This window comes from Acanthaster planci, linkage group LG10 (assembly GCF_054643075.1).
Source record: "Acanthaster planci isolate LZ-2023a linkage group LG10, COTS_SCS, whole genome shotgun sequence".
Taxonomy (NCBI): domain Eukaryota; kingdom Metazoa; phylum Echinodermata; class Asteroidea; order Valvatida; family Acanthasteridae; genus Acanthaster; species Acanthaster planci.
Genome location: NC_141786.1, coordinates 7,435,611 through 7,451,668, shown reverse-complemented (window position 1 = coordinate 7,451,668; position 16,058 = coordinate 7,435,611). Strand labels below are relative to the sequence as shown.

The window sequence follows — 16,058 nt, the reverse complement described above, 5'->3', positions numbered from 1 at the left end:
CGTTTCATTTATACACATCATCAAACCTGTTTTAATGATCGTAAAACGTCAGCAACAATTTCAATGGAAAACTAAACAAAACCTGCACTACTGTAATAGACAATAAAACTGGTTGACAGAGGGACTTTAAAAAATCCACTCCAGTTTGGAGAGATATCTAGAAATTCTTCCTTGTGCAACTGTCCAAATGGTGACCCGAATCTCTCTACTCACAAAAAAACAACTGATTATACTCGCAAGTCTTGACTTCACTACAGAAATCAAACTGTACAATGGAGAATACTTCACAGCATGGGACCTTTTTTAATAGCAAACTTCATGTAGCAAATCTGTTTACTCACTAACGATGTTACTTGAAACCTTTTGTCAAAAAGGAAAATGTTGTAAATTGGGCTTTAAAGCATTGCTAAGTTGTGTAGTGGCTTTTTGATGTTGAAAAGCGATGACTTTGGCTCTGAAAATGACAAACTGGGAGTTGGGCTTTATCCTTGAGTTTCAGCTTTCATGGTTGACACTGACGTGTGTAAGCAACGGCAGATTCATCCACATGGACATGTATTTCTCACACAGGTGTGGACATGTTACCATCAAATCCAAACCATGTGGGTACAACTGCACTCTTTCTACTTGGTCCTGAGGTCAGTTGTCGGGTCACACTTGCACTTCAACCCTTCTGTTAAATCCCAGTCCATTTAAATCTCTGAGAAAACACTTGTAATAAATCATTCATTCCTAATATAAATACTGCAGTCTTCATCCAGTAAACTGTGAAATCACTGTGACGATGGACAGGCTTGCCGGATGAAGAAACTCTCCGTCTATGGACTACTTTTTATCGGGGGTATCAAAATCAATTTCTGCAGCAAAAGAAATGAAAAGACAGAAGATTGTAATGTGAACACTGAGGACTTCATACCTGTATTAAAAAAATCCGGACCTATAATTGGGCCTCTTCGTTTCACACAGATCTGGATCTCCGTTAGTAATCCTAACGCTGGTTGGCTCCATCCATCATCAGGGGTGTCCTGGTGTCAGTGAACCAACAAAGAATCACTGATTGAGATCCAGATACAGTGCATACACAGGACACTGAAGCCACCGGCGGCCATCTTACCGTGCCAAATACAAAAGATAATGCAAATCTTGCTTGCTACAGTTAACCACAGTTTGTTCACGGCATCAATAATTACCGGTATGTGTACAGTGGCAAAGTGATAAAATTGCTGCCGGTGGCTTCAGTCGGTACAAAGGCACTGCGAGTACAGATCTTCTTATGTGACGCCCTTGGTGAATATGCCGGGGTGAGTTAGCTTTGCCGTAGGCCCTGGTTTTCTATTTCACTTTCTTTGTCAATCACTCCACGGTTTCTTCTGTCAGGTCTTGCTAGAAATTAAAGCCCCCCTGCCATTTTCAACCACCAATGTTACAGTGTTTGGACAACCAACTTCTGAACAAAAAAATTATGGCAGCGCACACAGTGGGCGAGTGCCATCAAGGACCCTTAGGTCGTTTTCCAATACTCAACTTTGTCTCCGTCTCAGGCTTCGTTCCCAAAACCATTCCACGATTGTGGGCCTGAAGCGTTTAAATTAAATTGGCTTACTGTAATTTTTTACTCTCTTACATCTTATTTGATGTTTTGTGGCACTATTAAGACTAATTACTGCGCTTGCAGCTTCAAAGTCAGCTAGTTAAAAACAGGTGACGCCTGAGACGGAGCCGGAGTTGAGTATTGGAAAACGACCCTAATTAGCCACAGTTCGACTCACTCTGATCGAACGCATGCTAGTCGACGATGGTTGGACCAGTCTAGTCAACTATTGGCGACCAGCCTGTCGAGGTCGAACGCATTATTGGTTGTCATAAACGGTTTTTAAAAGCACTGTGCAGAGACGACCAGTTACAAGAAAAATGCCGGAAAAACAGTATGTCACTAGTAAACAACCATTTGCACGTTTTTGTTGCTACATGTATTTTGCCCTGCTGCAGCCGCCTTTTTTCCCTTTCGGCCTAAACGACCTGACAACAGTTGACTGAGGTCATTTGCACTTCAACTTCACTGCACATGTGTTGGGAACATCACAAATCAACCACTAGTGGTCCTTGATCGAAGAGTTCAGGACAATACCTACCGACCCAAAACTTCAGAAATTTGGCTTGACACTGTGGAAAATGTCACTTGCGTGTAAGCCATACCTTTAAATTCAAACGTTGGGAACTGCGCAAGATCTCCGCCGCCGTAGAGTTTGTTCAGTCGCGACGCCTCCGCTTCCAAGTCCTTCTCTATCACTGGGTCAGGATCGACCATCTGGCCGCCGAGCGCTCTACAAGGCAGAAAACGTGTGGATATATACCTTGGTGTTTGTCATCACTGTACAATCTGACATTTTGCAGGTCGACATGCACTTTATTTTTGCCAACCTGAGAAATAAACTGTGAATGAAAGTTTTTGGATATAATCTGCAGAAATCTTTGAAAGATTCAGTTTTTCATTTTCTTATGTACTGACATGTATCACAGTTGTTTTATACCAAGGAAATTGGAGACACATGTACATAAGTAAACACGATGCGAACAGTGGCATACCGAGGCAGTACTGGCTCTAACAGACCTGAATTTCTGGGGATTGAGTGTTCTGGTGAAAACACTGTCCAGGAAAAAGGAAGGAATATCAGAACTACCGAAGTAGAGCAAGTGGTTGTGTCCACTTTCTTGACTTACTTGCTCTTCTTGGCGTACTCCTTAATCTTGTCTAGATACAGCTTCTGTACCGGGGGCATGGACTTGTTGTTTACCATGATGACGGCGGACATGGCGACGTTCCTCCTCAGGACTAGACAGAGGGTATGGTGGGCCTGGGGGCCGAGTCTAAGGACCTGTTGCAGCATGACTAGATCTGCGGGGATACATGTATGAAGAAAGTCAACCTTAACAGGACTGACGTGAAAATGTGTACAGACATTCTGAGAAACCGATGAGAGTGTGAAAGACATACATGTACATGTACTGTACACGTACATGTAAGTCTGTATTTGGTGAGCTCAGGGCCCAATTTCGAGGCGTTGCTCGCCGCAAGCGAAAAATTTGTGCTTACCGTAGCAGAAAGTTCTGTGCTTACGGTGAACCAATTTCTGTGGCTCTACATGTATATGACTTTTGTGCTGAAGTGGTAGTGCTTATTGTTTGAGTTTGAATATTTTTGTTAAATAAGCCCAAAGAGACAGAGAACCAGTTTAGATTTTGATACCAAAAAAATGTGTCGCAGTCGTTCTCACTTTAATTAAATTTCAAATTTAATTCACTTTTAAATTAATGCAATATAAATTTTCTCAGTGATTCAGCAGAACTGTGGATGACGAATCGAACCAAAAGGCAGGAAGGATGTTTTCTGAGTGCGCAAAAGCAGTTCAAATTATCCAAGTGTTTCATTTGAAAAAAAAAAAAAGGAAAAAGTTTACAGGTCATAATACACTCCTCTAGTCAAATGTCACTTGTTGAAGTAGAAATACAGTAACATGTTGACAGCTAAAACCTGAGGGGAATGGAGTTACTGTGTATTTTCAGTTTCGTATCGCTTAGTCTTGTTTGCAACGTGAAGCGCTGCACATGAAACATGTACATGTAGTAGGCCTGCTGTTTTTTCACTTCGGTTTCCCCATGTGTGGTCACATGACCTTTCCTTTTGCGGTCACACTGCCGCTGGTCAGCAATTGGACTGCTTGAAGGGGACTACAGTTGGGCGCGTGGTAGCAATCAGGATAGCTTCCGTAGCTTAAAAGCCAGGATTTGTTGCAGTTTCAGGTGGCGTTGGTTTATGCAACATGCATACAACTGATCCCAGTGAGAAAAGAAATGCACTTGGCAGTGATGACTCTTAACCCTAGACTTACAATACTTTCACTGCTGTTTGAAGCATTTTGATGGGTTTTTTGGAATCAGAAACTTCAAAATGAATAAAAAGAGTGGTGTGGGCCCTGTTTGAGTCACGGAAGTATTTTTGTACATGGAAGCCCTTTAATCCATAATGTACGTAGCACTGATCTGGTCTGCGCGTGACATGACAGCGGCCACCATTTGTGCCCGTGCATTCCACATGTGCAGCATCCGAGATATTTTTGCACAGTACGTGTACATGTAGCTGGCATGTACATGTACTTGTGGTTAGCAGATCTGTCTTCTGTTCTGATGTTCCTCGTCAAAAATTTCGTTTTTCTGTTTCATATACTTACAACATGTACAACAAGCAGATTTTGAAAATTGAAAGTAACAAATTCATTTGAGGTAGGAAAGATTTACCCTGACATGCCTGACGTTTAGAACAATGTGCTGCTTGCTTCCTATCAAAGAAACAGAGCCCTGTTTTGGGCACGTGGTCCACCTGGGTTGCGCGCAATGCCATTTGTGATTAAATGTTATCTTTTATGGGTACGAGGGTACCCGATGTTGACAAAAATCGGTACCTACCCGGTTCCAAAATACCCATAAATGCACACCCCTACTACATGTAACATGACAAATGTACCGGTAAGCAGGTAAGTGGGGCCTTCAAATTTGTAGACACGGCACTGACTACTGGATAGATCTTGGGAGTGGGTAGAGGGATTTTGACAAATGAGGTGTCACTTTATTGGTGAACTTGAACTCTATGGTGCTAACTGAAAAATAATGGCATTATCAGCCCTATTTTTTGATTTAGAGTTATGAAAAAAAATTTCCAATCCCTAGCCTAGGCCTACTTTTGTAACATTTTATCTTTAGGGTTAAAGGAAATATTTTTAAGAAAAATATACATGTATGAATGAAAACATTCACAATGTCATTCGCTTACATTTTCAAGAATCTGTCTGGGCCTATTTTGCTTGCCTAGTGCTCGTTCCATAGGCACAGTGCACAGCAAACATCAGTGTAAAATTACATGTTTACTTAGCCCAGGTTGGACGTTGCCTTCGTTTCATTACGACTGACTTCCAGGGTATAAAAGTTGTGTACAAAACCACCACAAAATTGGTTCTAATTTGTTCTTGGTTTACCTTGTTGAAGAAACTAATTGTTCACGTTTACAAGTTCTTCATGGCCTTACCTATCTGTCAGGGGGTTTAGGAAATTCAGAACGGACCAGGGACTGCAAAATCGAGGAAAATAATTGAGAGACAATGTTACTTTTGTGGACGTAATTCATCCGTTCTCGAGTTGTAAAGTGGACGCACGTACAGGAATCATAATACGTGTTTAAAAAAGAACAAGATTTGTACAAATCATGAATTTTAGCTTTCCCGTACTGGCCGTAGGAGACTCAGCTTGCATGCAGGTAACTAGGCCAACCCTCACCAATGAACGCCACAAGCAACACCCCCACCCGATGTTGTGTGTACTCGGCATGGAGATCAATGGAACTCGTGGCTCAGAACCACGTTCCGCATTATGCCGGCGTGCTTTATACATGTATGTGAGCGTCGAATCCAGTGGATTCGGTAAGACTTCAGTTTCACTCGTTCAAGTAAGAACATGTACTGTAGTTTCGATGTGCGTATACACAGCCCGGAATCTCGTGCACCAGGTAGTTGCGCGTGCACACCATACGAACTGCACTGGAGAAAACAGTCCACAACAATGGCCAAAATTAACTTTATGTCCAACTCTATTTTCCCGTCTTTGTCTTTAGTGGTGATGTGTCGAATTAATTTCTGATCCCACCGGCCGTCATGGCTGTGGAGCTATGGAGATAAGGATGCATTGGAGTTACAGACGTGAAATTGTCTCCTTGGAAAAGGTAGAAGTGTTGAAAATGTTAGTTACAAATTTTTTGCCCGATTTTGCACCCTTTATATCCTGGACTCCCTCCGTAACGTAGCACGGTCAGGGCATGCAGGGAGTCCACCCGGGCTAATGACATTAATGTTCACCGGTTGCAAGTCCAAATTCCAGTCGACAACGTTGTATAAGACAGCTATGGTCGTACAGTTGCAGCTGTCAAGGGACATTCGCAGTTAATGTCTAAGCAAATAGTGTGATATAAAGGCTAAATAGTGGTTCCCTTACTCCCCAGTTAATGAACATTTGGCTAAGTTTCTGGGGAATCTTACCTTGTTAAAACGCAAAGATAACCGATCCGCATCCACACGCAAAGCCAACGCAAAATGTCCGCAGAAAGCGCCCTCTCCTTTACAGCGCCCTCTATTGACAAGTACAACACTTTGGGAGAATAGCTGCTACCGTCAACAACCGGCTTCCAAAAATTTCCCAATTTGTCCAAAATTTCCGTAGATTTTGAAATAATGTCATTAATGTAAATCACATTGTGAAGGTTATTTTCTTCCTCTTCCCACCACACAATTTCAACAATATTTTGTATTTTCTTTTATAAAAAAGATAGTGAATTGCTTCATGTGCGTTCGGCTAACACGCTGTTCCGTGCCAACATTTTACAAGTCTTGCCAATATCATATGATACTTCAAAACAACATTTAACCATGCCACTGTATAGAAATTGTATTTGAAATATAGCAAGATATTTTTGCACTAAACCATGCTTTATCACAATGTTGAAATCAAGTAATCAAGTAATTCAATCATTTCTAAAATCAAAGATCTGTTAGATCCTACAATCATGAACTCCGTCATGTGTTATTTCAGCATGACATGGGCGACAGGGAGGGAGACAGAGGGAGGCGTCCCCTCTCCCCCCGAAAAAAAAAGGGTGAAAGGGAGAAAGGTTAAAAGAAATTCAGAAACGGACCAGGATGAAAATCACCAATTTTGCGTAAAAACCTTTAAGGGAAGCTGCAATCAATTTGCTTCAATACAAACCTTCAAAATGCACCCTTGTGTCTCAGTTAACCTGCTTTTCAACTTTTGTTTCACTTTGTAAAGGGTATTTTACTGCCTTTTGGGTTTTATGCTAATATGTTTCCATAATCATGAGCAAAACATGTACGTCATCCTGGGATGAAAGCCTACAGGGTACACTGCACCAATGCAAGCCTCATTTGAAAACAGTGTAAAATTAACAAAGTTTAATTTCGGGCCCCAATAGCGGGCAACCGAAGTCACTGAGCCCTCTCCAACAAAAAACAACACGTTGTCGGATCCTTCAGGTTTCAATTGATTTTTAAATGTTAGTTGGTTGACTAATTAGATTTTCAATTATCCAGCAAAACAAACTCACCCCCCAAAAGTGAACTTGAAAGTTTCCACGTCTGTCAGCATCAGTTTTTTTTTTTTCAAAATGATATCCCTCTACTTTCTCATCAAGCTCTTCAGACAATGTTTCAATAGCACTTTGTCTTCTTTGCCGGCGGGTGGGAGCCCCTGAATCTAGAAAGTTGATCCTGGGCCAAGGCACGTAATCCCAGAGTTTCTTGGGCCACGCAAACTCCGTTTTGCAAAGGAAAGTGTAGGGGTACTTTTCAAGTGCCTCGGCCCGGCGAATTTGCCTTGAATTAGGACAGGGCACCTTCAATGTTAGGCAAAAAGTGATACATTTCTGTAGATTTCTGAAAAAAATGTTTCTTCTCGTGGATTCCTTCTTGTTTACGTGCATATCAATAAACAAGCATCAATCGCATAAGTGAATTCTGGGTTCACAATTTGAACAGAAAAACCTATATGCACTACGTACACTAGCACCCCCAGTTTTCCCAGGAATGCATGGATAATTTTTAAAAGTTGAAGGTTTAGATATTTAAAAATAAGTGTAAGTTACAAAGCATTTAACCAAAATATGAGAGTAAAAGAGGTTTTACACATTGAAAAAGAGTTCAAAGTTGCAGAGAAATTGTCCACAAAGAAAAAACCAATTGCAGTAACGCTGTATTATTGACCTCTCCCACTTTTTGATCATTATTTTGGCTGCTGAATGCTTTTCCCCATCAAGCCCTGTACCCCTGTGGTTTTGCGGGAGAAATGCTGGAGACACTAATTGACAATTTCTTGCGAGACACATATTTTATGTTTGTGATTGTTTGTCATGCTATACTTAATTACAAGGTGTGACTGGCGGTGTAGCCAGGGAGGGGTTTGAGTTTCCACGGGGGAGCAGTTTACTTTTAGCCTTCATTAAGGGAGTTCACTGAATGCTGAATACATAATTGTAATCGAAAACGTATTAGATTTTGTTCATGAATTTGCTAACCATAATTGAGGGCAATTGTATGCAGGATGCTGTAAAAATAGAAACCAGATGTTTTTTCGGCTGAACAGACAAATTTTTTTTAAGGAAAACCAGCATTTGCTCAACACGTCAGAGACAGAAAGGATAGAGAGAGAGACAGACAGAAAGCAATCGTTATTTGCCATGTTGTCGGCTAAGGTATTGATTCTTCTTTTTCTCACCATCCAGGCCAAGGGGTTCTGGGACGATGGGAGCCAAGATCCGACCTATTCACACTTGGTAATTATCACATCTTCACTGCAGAAATTATGTCGAATTGGGTTTTGTTTGCTAGCCTTCGACTTTCGGCACCATCACTTATTACCAGCGGCGCACAAAATGATCTTGTGGTTTTTTTGGGACATGGCAGAGTAGATGAACCTTCTTTTTGAAACGCTGCTTAAGATCGTCATTCGGTTTACTGTAATTTAATTCTTCACACAAGGGATTAAAAATAATTATGAGGCAATAGATATTGCAACTTTGCTGATTCAAGTTTTTCCAAGTCCTGTCTTGTTTGGTATACGTAAGTTGAAGCATGCAGATGCAAACTACTGATACCTTAAACAAAACCGTATTGTTGCTTAACAATTTAGTAATCTTTCATAGCTTTTTCTGAGGGGTGGGGTTACATTTTGGGCTTTTCACGCAGTTTTTAGGGAAATTGAATAGCTCTTTAATATTTTTCAGAAGAAAAACATATTTGCTCCTTCACAAGGGGGCATGACCCCTGATGCTCCCCCTCGGCCACAGTATTGCAAAGTCGTGCGAACTATTCTGAACGATCGAGAATGGACTTAATACGCACATGTAATGCACGTATTCGCTTACAATCATACATTCTCTGGCGATTATTTGGCTTTTTTGTTTGCTTTTTACTGTCCTTGTGTACTTTTCTGAGTTCTATTTCGATTTACATGTAAATTTGTTATTGATTCAGAAAAAAGACACAAACACAACGTCACTGGTACAAATCAAACCAACGGCTCTCGGGTGCACTTGCTGCTTCGGGGATCAATTCAGTTCTCAAAAAAAAAAAAAAAAAAAAACCCACAAAAACAAAACTTTTATCTCCTGCCATAAGTGTTCCTGTTTTACAATTCACATGTCCATTTTCATGAACACTAAATACACTGTATTTCTCCTCATCTCTCTCTCTAAACAGGGCCTCTATCAGAAGAACCTAACCTGCAACGACGCTGGAACCACGTGCCAGCTATGCTACATTGCTACTGCACGTGGAAGACGTTACCTACGTAGGTTTTATAAATTTTGACGTTATGATATCATTTTTTCATACAACGTCAGTCAAAATTATTGGACAAGTTGACAGTCGTTAATTGATATTTCAATCAATGTTGTGAACAACAACGACAAAAACAACGACAAGAACATTTGCAGCAGAAAATTTCGAACATGCCGATGAGAGTGACACTCGTGGCGCAATTTAAAATTAAACCTAAGGAAATTTAAGCAGAAATAATAATAACTGGACTGAGGTCTTTCCTGTGATGTTTCGGTGCCTTATGTCAGGTTACCCTTGTTATGATCCGAGCCCTTCTGGTAAAAAAAACCAAAAAAGTGTTTTTGGTTTTTTAAACCAAAGTTCAGGAATCTAAACTGTGCGAATACTAAACATGCTATGTTATTCTGTTTGTATAGACGTAATCCAGTACTCGGTCGAACCCTACAAGTTGGAATACTTCACTCTCTCCGAAAACTATGATTCTAAATTATCTTTTGTTCAAGGTGAGTAAAAGGCTAAACTCATTCGTTCATTCCCTAAATCTTGCCTTCGATTTCAAAAAGAGCACTGTATTTCACTTCATGTATATTGATTATCCAGACAGTGTGAACACCAACGCTCATTAGAAACGCGTCTTTGCGTATTGTCATGTAACCGTTTACAATTAAACACGTTTTCGATATAAACGTGTTTTGCTGTTCAGAATGTTGTTACCACCTGATACACGTTTTCTTGTGTCTTATTATTAAATGTATCATTGTGTCTAAATATATCAACACATATTTGTTTGAAAATAAACACCACAACGCGTTTAGCTTTGGAATATTAACCCACAACACGTTCATAAAGTTTTACAAAGAAGGAAGTCCTGTGTTTACAGTGTAACCTCTGAGTCATGCGACTCATGCGAACTATAGGCCAATAGATAGGTCCTTTGAATGCTCGTGAAACGAAAGACGTTGTTGTATATGAAAGCCACGAAACTGCATATAAATTATGTGCTGAAGCTTTCAGTTTTGCTAGAAATGCCACAGTGAACAGATTTGGCATAAACCATCGGGGTGATGCGATCCAAAGAATATACGCAAAACATGTAATTTAGTTGCTTTGTTTGTCATAATTTGCAGATGATCCCAGCCAGACATTCCGATTTTGCTCGGACGGACCAGCGGATCGGTATCCAGGGGTCACCTGGGAGGTTCTGGTCTGCTTAGAGAACGACATTTCTGCCATGGTGCCTTTGCCTCCAACCTGTTCCCAGCCTGTTGCCGTGGTGTCTCTCCTTTCTCGTTTCTCTGACGAGGAGATGACAGGTCAACAAATCTTAGCGTGCATTCCCTAGAATTCGAATATCTGACATGTCTTCTCTGGAAACAGTTCGTATCTATCTTTCTAATAAGAAAGTGAAAAAACTCTCACATCATGCTTTCTATGGAACATGTTGAGACTGCAAAACTTGAAACCACGTTATGGCTTTAAACCTGACTTTTGTCTGGCCACAATTTTCCTGAGCATTACTTGCAGATTGTGAATTATCGCTGAAGATATTCAATTCAATTCAAATATTTATTTATTTTTTATTTCTTTCTCATGGCAAAATACAAGTATTAACAATGTACGAGATAAATAGGCCACTAGAGGTGGCAAAATCTTAAAAGCAAAGCTTGTGTCAGGCATGCCATTACAAGAAACAATCAAGACAAGACAAAGAAACAACAAATACATACAGGGAAAACATTACATAACAATTCCAACATTTGCTTCACTTTGGCTGAGCTTTTTTTGGTAGTGTAATTGAGGAAGGGATTAGTTAGCAATGCCAACATTTGCTTCACTTTGGCTTAACTTTCTTTTGGTAGTGTAATTAAGGAAGGGATTAATTACCAAGTAATCTTTTGAATTTCAACTCACGCTTTGAATAAATTTTTGGGAAACAACTGTAGGACGCGTATTGTAGTGCGCACATCACTGCTTGTAAAGCACATCCATCCTGCGTAAGTGCACCAGTCCTTGGTCATTAATTAAATTCGTCTGTTACGCTCCAATTAGTTTGGATAATCATATCTGTGGATCGGAACTTCGTCAACGTGTTTCAGCCATGACCCAACGCCTTTGCATTGTCTTTCGTCTTTGGACTGCAGAATAAATTAGTCGCACTATACAATGGGCTTTCTGTTGAATAAAAGAGGAGAGACTGGATCACGTCAATAAATTATTATTATTACTACTATCTTTGATTTACCAGGGAGACCCATTAACATATATTTGTGGTCTTCCATGGGGCCCTGGAAAATAAATTAAGTTAAATAAATAAAAATAAGATTATCAACAGCACAAATATAATAACTCAATTATACAATAGTGAATTTAGTCAAAATAATAAAAGAGATAGAATTACAAGGACTAGAGTACAAAATACACAAGTAGACAAGGATTAGGACAAATCAAACCTCACCAGGAGTAAAATCATGAGGACCAAACTACAAAAGTTAATTATAATGAATAGAAAATGCACAGGCAATAAAAATCTGAATAAAATCGTCTTAAATACAACAAGAGGTAAAATTAAGATCTGGTTGTGAGCCTTCATTAATCGGGCTGTGTTTGCAGCACCCAGTTTTGTAAAGTGGAATCGTGAAATAATTGGCTCCTCTAGTGTTATGTGGTCATGCACCTCTGAGATGTGAGTTACATTACTAGTTAGGTACGGCGGTGCAAGATCATGAGTACATTCAACAAAAAACTGCCTTCTTGTGAAAAAAAAAATCGTTGAGCAATGACAACCTTCGCAGTTCTTTAAAAAGTTCGCTTGATGGAGTGTCAATACCCATGGACAAGATCAAACGTGCTGCATACTTTTGTAACATGATAAGTTTATCGTGCATTTGATATCTATCTGACCATATTTGTAGTCAAAGTGAGGTAAAACGAAAGCATTATACATTGTGTTTAGTACATCAGGTGGAAAATATGGAATTGCACGTTTTGACCGAACCACCTTTATAACATGATCAACATGATCAGTCCATTTAACTCCTGGTCGATTATTACTCCAAAGCATTTGGTACTTTTGACCCATTTAATTAAGCTCTGGTTAAATGATACTGTAATTTCAATGGAATTCTTCAATTCTGCCTTGGACCCTAAAATCATGAAATTTGTTTTATCAAAATCCAACACATGTCTATTACTCTCTAGCCATCTGCTTATTTGGTCTATCGCAACATTTAATTTGTGGGCAACTTCATTTGCATTTTTGCCGCAGATGGTAACAGTTGTGATCAGCAAACATGTCCACTACGCCGTCAACGACTGCAGACGGCATGGAGTTTGCATATACAGAGAATGATAGCGGGCCTATAGAATATGCCGTTTCACAATAGTGCGCCACCAAGAGTTTGAAACACGTTGGCCAATCACAAAGAGCGGAATTTGTCGACCCATTGCGCGTTTGGAAAGGGTCGACAAATTTCGCGCGTTCTGATTGACCAATGAGTTGAAAACACTTGGTGGTGCACTGTTGTGAATCACTCGTATTTAGCACTCCACTGACAACCTTTAATCGATCAGAGTAAACTTTATTAAAGCACACCCTTTGAGTCCGATTTGACAAATAAGTAGAAAACCAATTCAGCGTGTGATTTGAGCAACTAAGAGAGTTCAGTTTAGACAGGAGAATGTTGTGGTCAATAGAGCCTGCAAGTTGACTCCTGATGGTGCGCTTCGGGAACCCTTGGATAGGAAAAACAACGTGCAAAGATTTTAGAATTTGTAATATTTTTCGTTCTGTTTCTTCTTAAAAAATCCAACTAAGAAAAAGGGCTTTGAAAAATATTTGTTAGTATATCAATTGACAGAAACTGGAAAATTACCTGACCTAAAAGAGAAATATCCTGCTAAAATTAACCCATCACTTCCGAAACTCTAAAATACATGAAGAACAGTGCGATGCGGTAATCTTGTACGCAGGCACGCACTAAACCACATTGTAATGACCATCATCGTCCCCAGTTGCCTTGTTTATATCCATGTTTCTTTGTAATCTCAGCAACATGACTTTCAGGGATAGATTCGATGTCAAAAGCGTTATGAACCTTATCATTCTCATACGACGTTTTGCGATTGTGATCCTCTGGCAGCTTCTCGGCCACTTTCTGTTCGCAGGTAATAAAATATTCGTTGAAGACACTTGCAATATCGTCAGGTTTGTCACACTTTTGACTTCTGTGATGGACCGAATTTGGTAAACTGGTATTTTCCGTCGAGACTACCTCATTAATACTATTCCATATTTTCTTGCCATAAAATTCTTCTGTTGTCACAAAGAATACTACGATAATAATCAGATTTTTGTTTACGCATTAAACGGCACTAAAATAAATTGGTCAAACAGTGTTGGGCATTTGTAATTTGCCCAACCTTGGTCAAAGTTATCACATTGCTGGTTAATTTCCATCACTAACAGTAACCAACGATTGGGAAGAATTTGCCCAAGGTTGGGAAGTTGATATTTACATCAACATTGGGCAAAATATGGTTTCTTAGTGAGCGGTATTTACTTCATAATTCTGTATTATTTCATTTTACCGCCTCTTTATGCATTTTATCTCTCTCTCTTTCATCATGTCAACAGCATAATGTGATATCCATGGACATGCATTTACTCTCACATTTTTTTGTCGAAGAGGAACATGGGAATCGACAACATTCATGAACATGTCAATCCATTTTTCACAAGCCAAATCCATGTCTTCAGTTATGTCAAGAATTTCCCATTGTTGACAGGATAAATCATGGATAAAAGTTTGTGTGTCGAGCTTTTTCAATGACCTGTATGATATACGATTATGGCCATGCTGGGCTTGAAGATGATGCTAAGTATTCTTTGTTGCGTAGATCAGGAAATGGTCACTGATGTGTAAAACACTCCACCCTCATTGTGTACATTTTGGTTATTAACAAATATCAAATCGATAGTAGTTTGGCTTCGACCGGTGACCCTTGTTGGTTGCTGGATCAACTGGGTTAGCCCGTACATCTCGGTATAAAACTTCAGATTACCTTCACTACTGTTTGGCACACCATCGGAAAAATCGCAATTAAAATCACCTAGTAAGATAATGTCATTATTAGTCATTACGGTTGCAGATAGATCATTAAAAAAAAATTCCAGAAAAGACTACAATTAGGGGGTCTGTAAACAGATCCAACTAAAATCGGTGCACATATGCCGACGCGTATTTTACTTCGAGCTAATAATTTCCAGATGTTCAAATTTGATATCAAATGTTCTCGTAAAAGTAAGGTGATTAGAAATATAAACTGCAACACCTCCACCGTGCCTGGTTCTGTCTTTTCTTACAATAGAAAACCCATCAATCGATATTTCATCATCTGATCTGATTCATTGAGACAAATTACATCAAAAGGCTTCAACTTTAATAAATATCTGAGTTCATCTATTTTGATAACCACACTGTGGATGTTAAGATGAGCAACCTGTATATCTCTGCCGGTAAGTTTAGGAATGGACCCGTTGATTAAGTCAGGGCCATTTACGGTGTGAGACGATTCTTGGTTGTGTCTACGGCCCCGTGGATGGCTCCCATACTAGCTCATTCTCTCCTGGTACTTGAACCACTCGGTCGCTTGTGATGGTAGTGGCTGATATCCTGTCTGCTGTCCTGTGCTGACTGCGTTGTGGCGGGTGCATTTGGCGTTCTTATCCTTGTTTTCCACGCTCGTTCTGGAAAATCCCTGCCTTGGTGAGCTCGAAGAGCTTCTGCATAAGTTTGGTCAGGGGACACACAAGGTCTCTTACGGTAGTCTTACTTCACCGAGTCTGCTGGCTTTCTTGATTTGGGGTTTAAGTGTCGGTAGCTAAGAAAGTGCGTGGCTAAGGCGGCCTGACCAGATCTACTGACAGAGGTGGATACCATCGTGGCTTAAGAGGCGATAGGCATATGTTAGCATTTTAAATGAAGCCCTAATCCCGCTGATGAGCCGTTTCCTTTAAGCATCTGTTAGTCATATTTACTTTAGTTGATTCTGAGGCAGTCTTGCCGTACCGGTGAATAATACCAAATAGAGCAATCCGCTTGGGCTTGTACTTTGCTACTTCAGAAGATGACTGAGTTGCCTCTACCAGCGAGACGACTTTATCCCAGATATCCTCAGCGCTGTCTTTGACATTGTTGGTACCTCATGAAATTGTATCAGCACTGACGAAATCTGTACAATCTAACGAAATCGTCACCCTTGTGTTGGATATAGTATTTTGGTAAATAAAAATGGATACAAAATGGCTTTGAATTTTTCACGCACCGCTGAATCGATACGATTTAGGGGTGATGCAAAATGACCTGCTTATTTAAAATTTTATGGGGCAAATTCAGAATAAATGTCTGAAATCAGTGCATTAAGGTTGAATCTTGAATTTGGTGCTAGATTTTTGTCTCAGAAACCTTATTTTCTGTTAAAATCTAATCGATTAATTAGTGCAAAATTTTGCAATTTCGATATTCTTCGTTGTTAGAAAGGGCCCGTAAAATCCACTTTTCTATACTGTTCTGATATTAACAATTATTTTAAAATCTTAGTAATGGAGGAAAATTGTGAGTTGTTCATGGTGTCTAGATCTTCCCGAAATTTGTTTATTTTTCT

At 39.8% G+C, this 16,058-nt stretch overlaps 2 protein-coding genes across 2 annotated transcripts; one reads left to right on the top strand and one right to left on the bottom strand.

Annotated features, from left to right (window-relative positions):
* Positions 1–2: 2 nt before the first annotated feature.
* Positions 3–6,171, bottom strand: LOC110976776 (ATP synthase peripheral stalk subunit F6, mitochondrial-like). The gene is made up of 4 exons (XM_022230347.2): positions 6,084–6,171; positions 2,722–2,896; positions 2,197–2,324; positions 3–857 (listed from the first exon to the last, which is right to left on the bottom strand). The coding sequence occupies exons 2-4, from the start codon at positions 2,886–2,888 to the stop codon at positions 826–828; spliced, it is 327 nt and encodes a 108-aa protein (XP_022086039.2). The 5' UTR covers positions 2,889–2,896; positions 6,084–6,171; the 3' UTR covers positions 3–825.
* Positions 6,172–8,231: 2,060 nt separating this feature from the next.
* Positions 8,232–11,544, top strand: LOC147797726 (uncharacterized). The gene is made up of 4 exons (XM_087141933.1): positions 8,232–8,389; positions 9,315–9,405; positions 9,812–9,898; positions 10,523–11,544. Exons 1-4 carry the CDS (start codon positions 8,294–8,296, stop codon positions 10,735–10,737), a joined length of 489 nt encoding a protein of 162 aa, XP_086998059.1. The 5' UTR covers positions 8,232–8,293; the 3' UTR covers positions 10,738–11,544.
* The last annotated feature ends 4,514 nt before the right edge of the window (positions 11,545–16,058 follow it).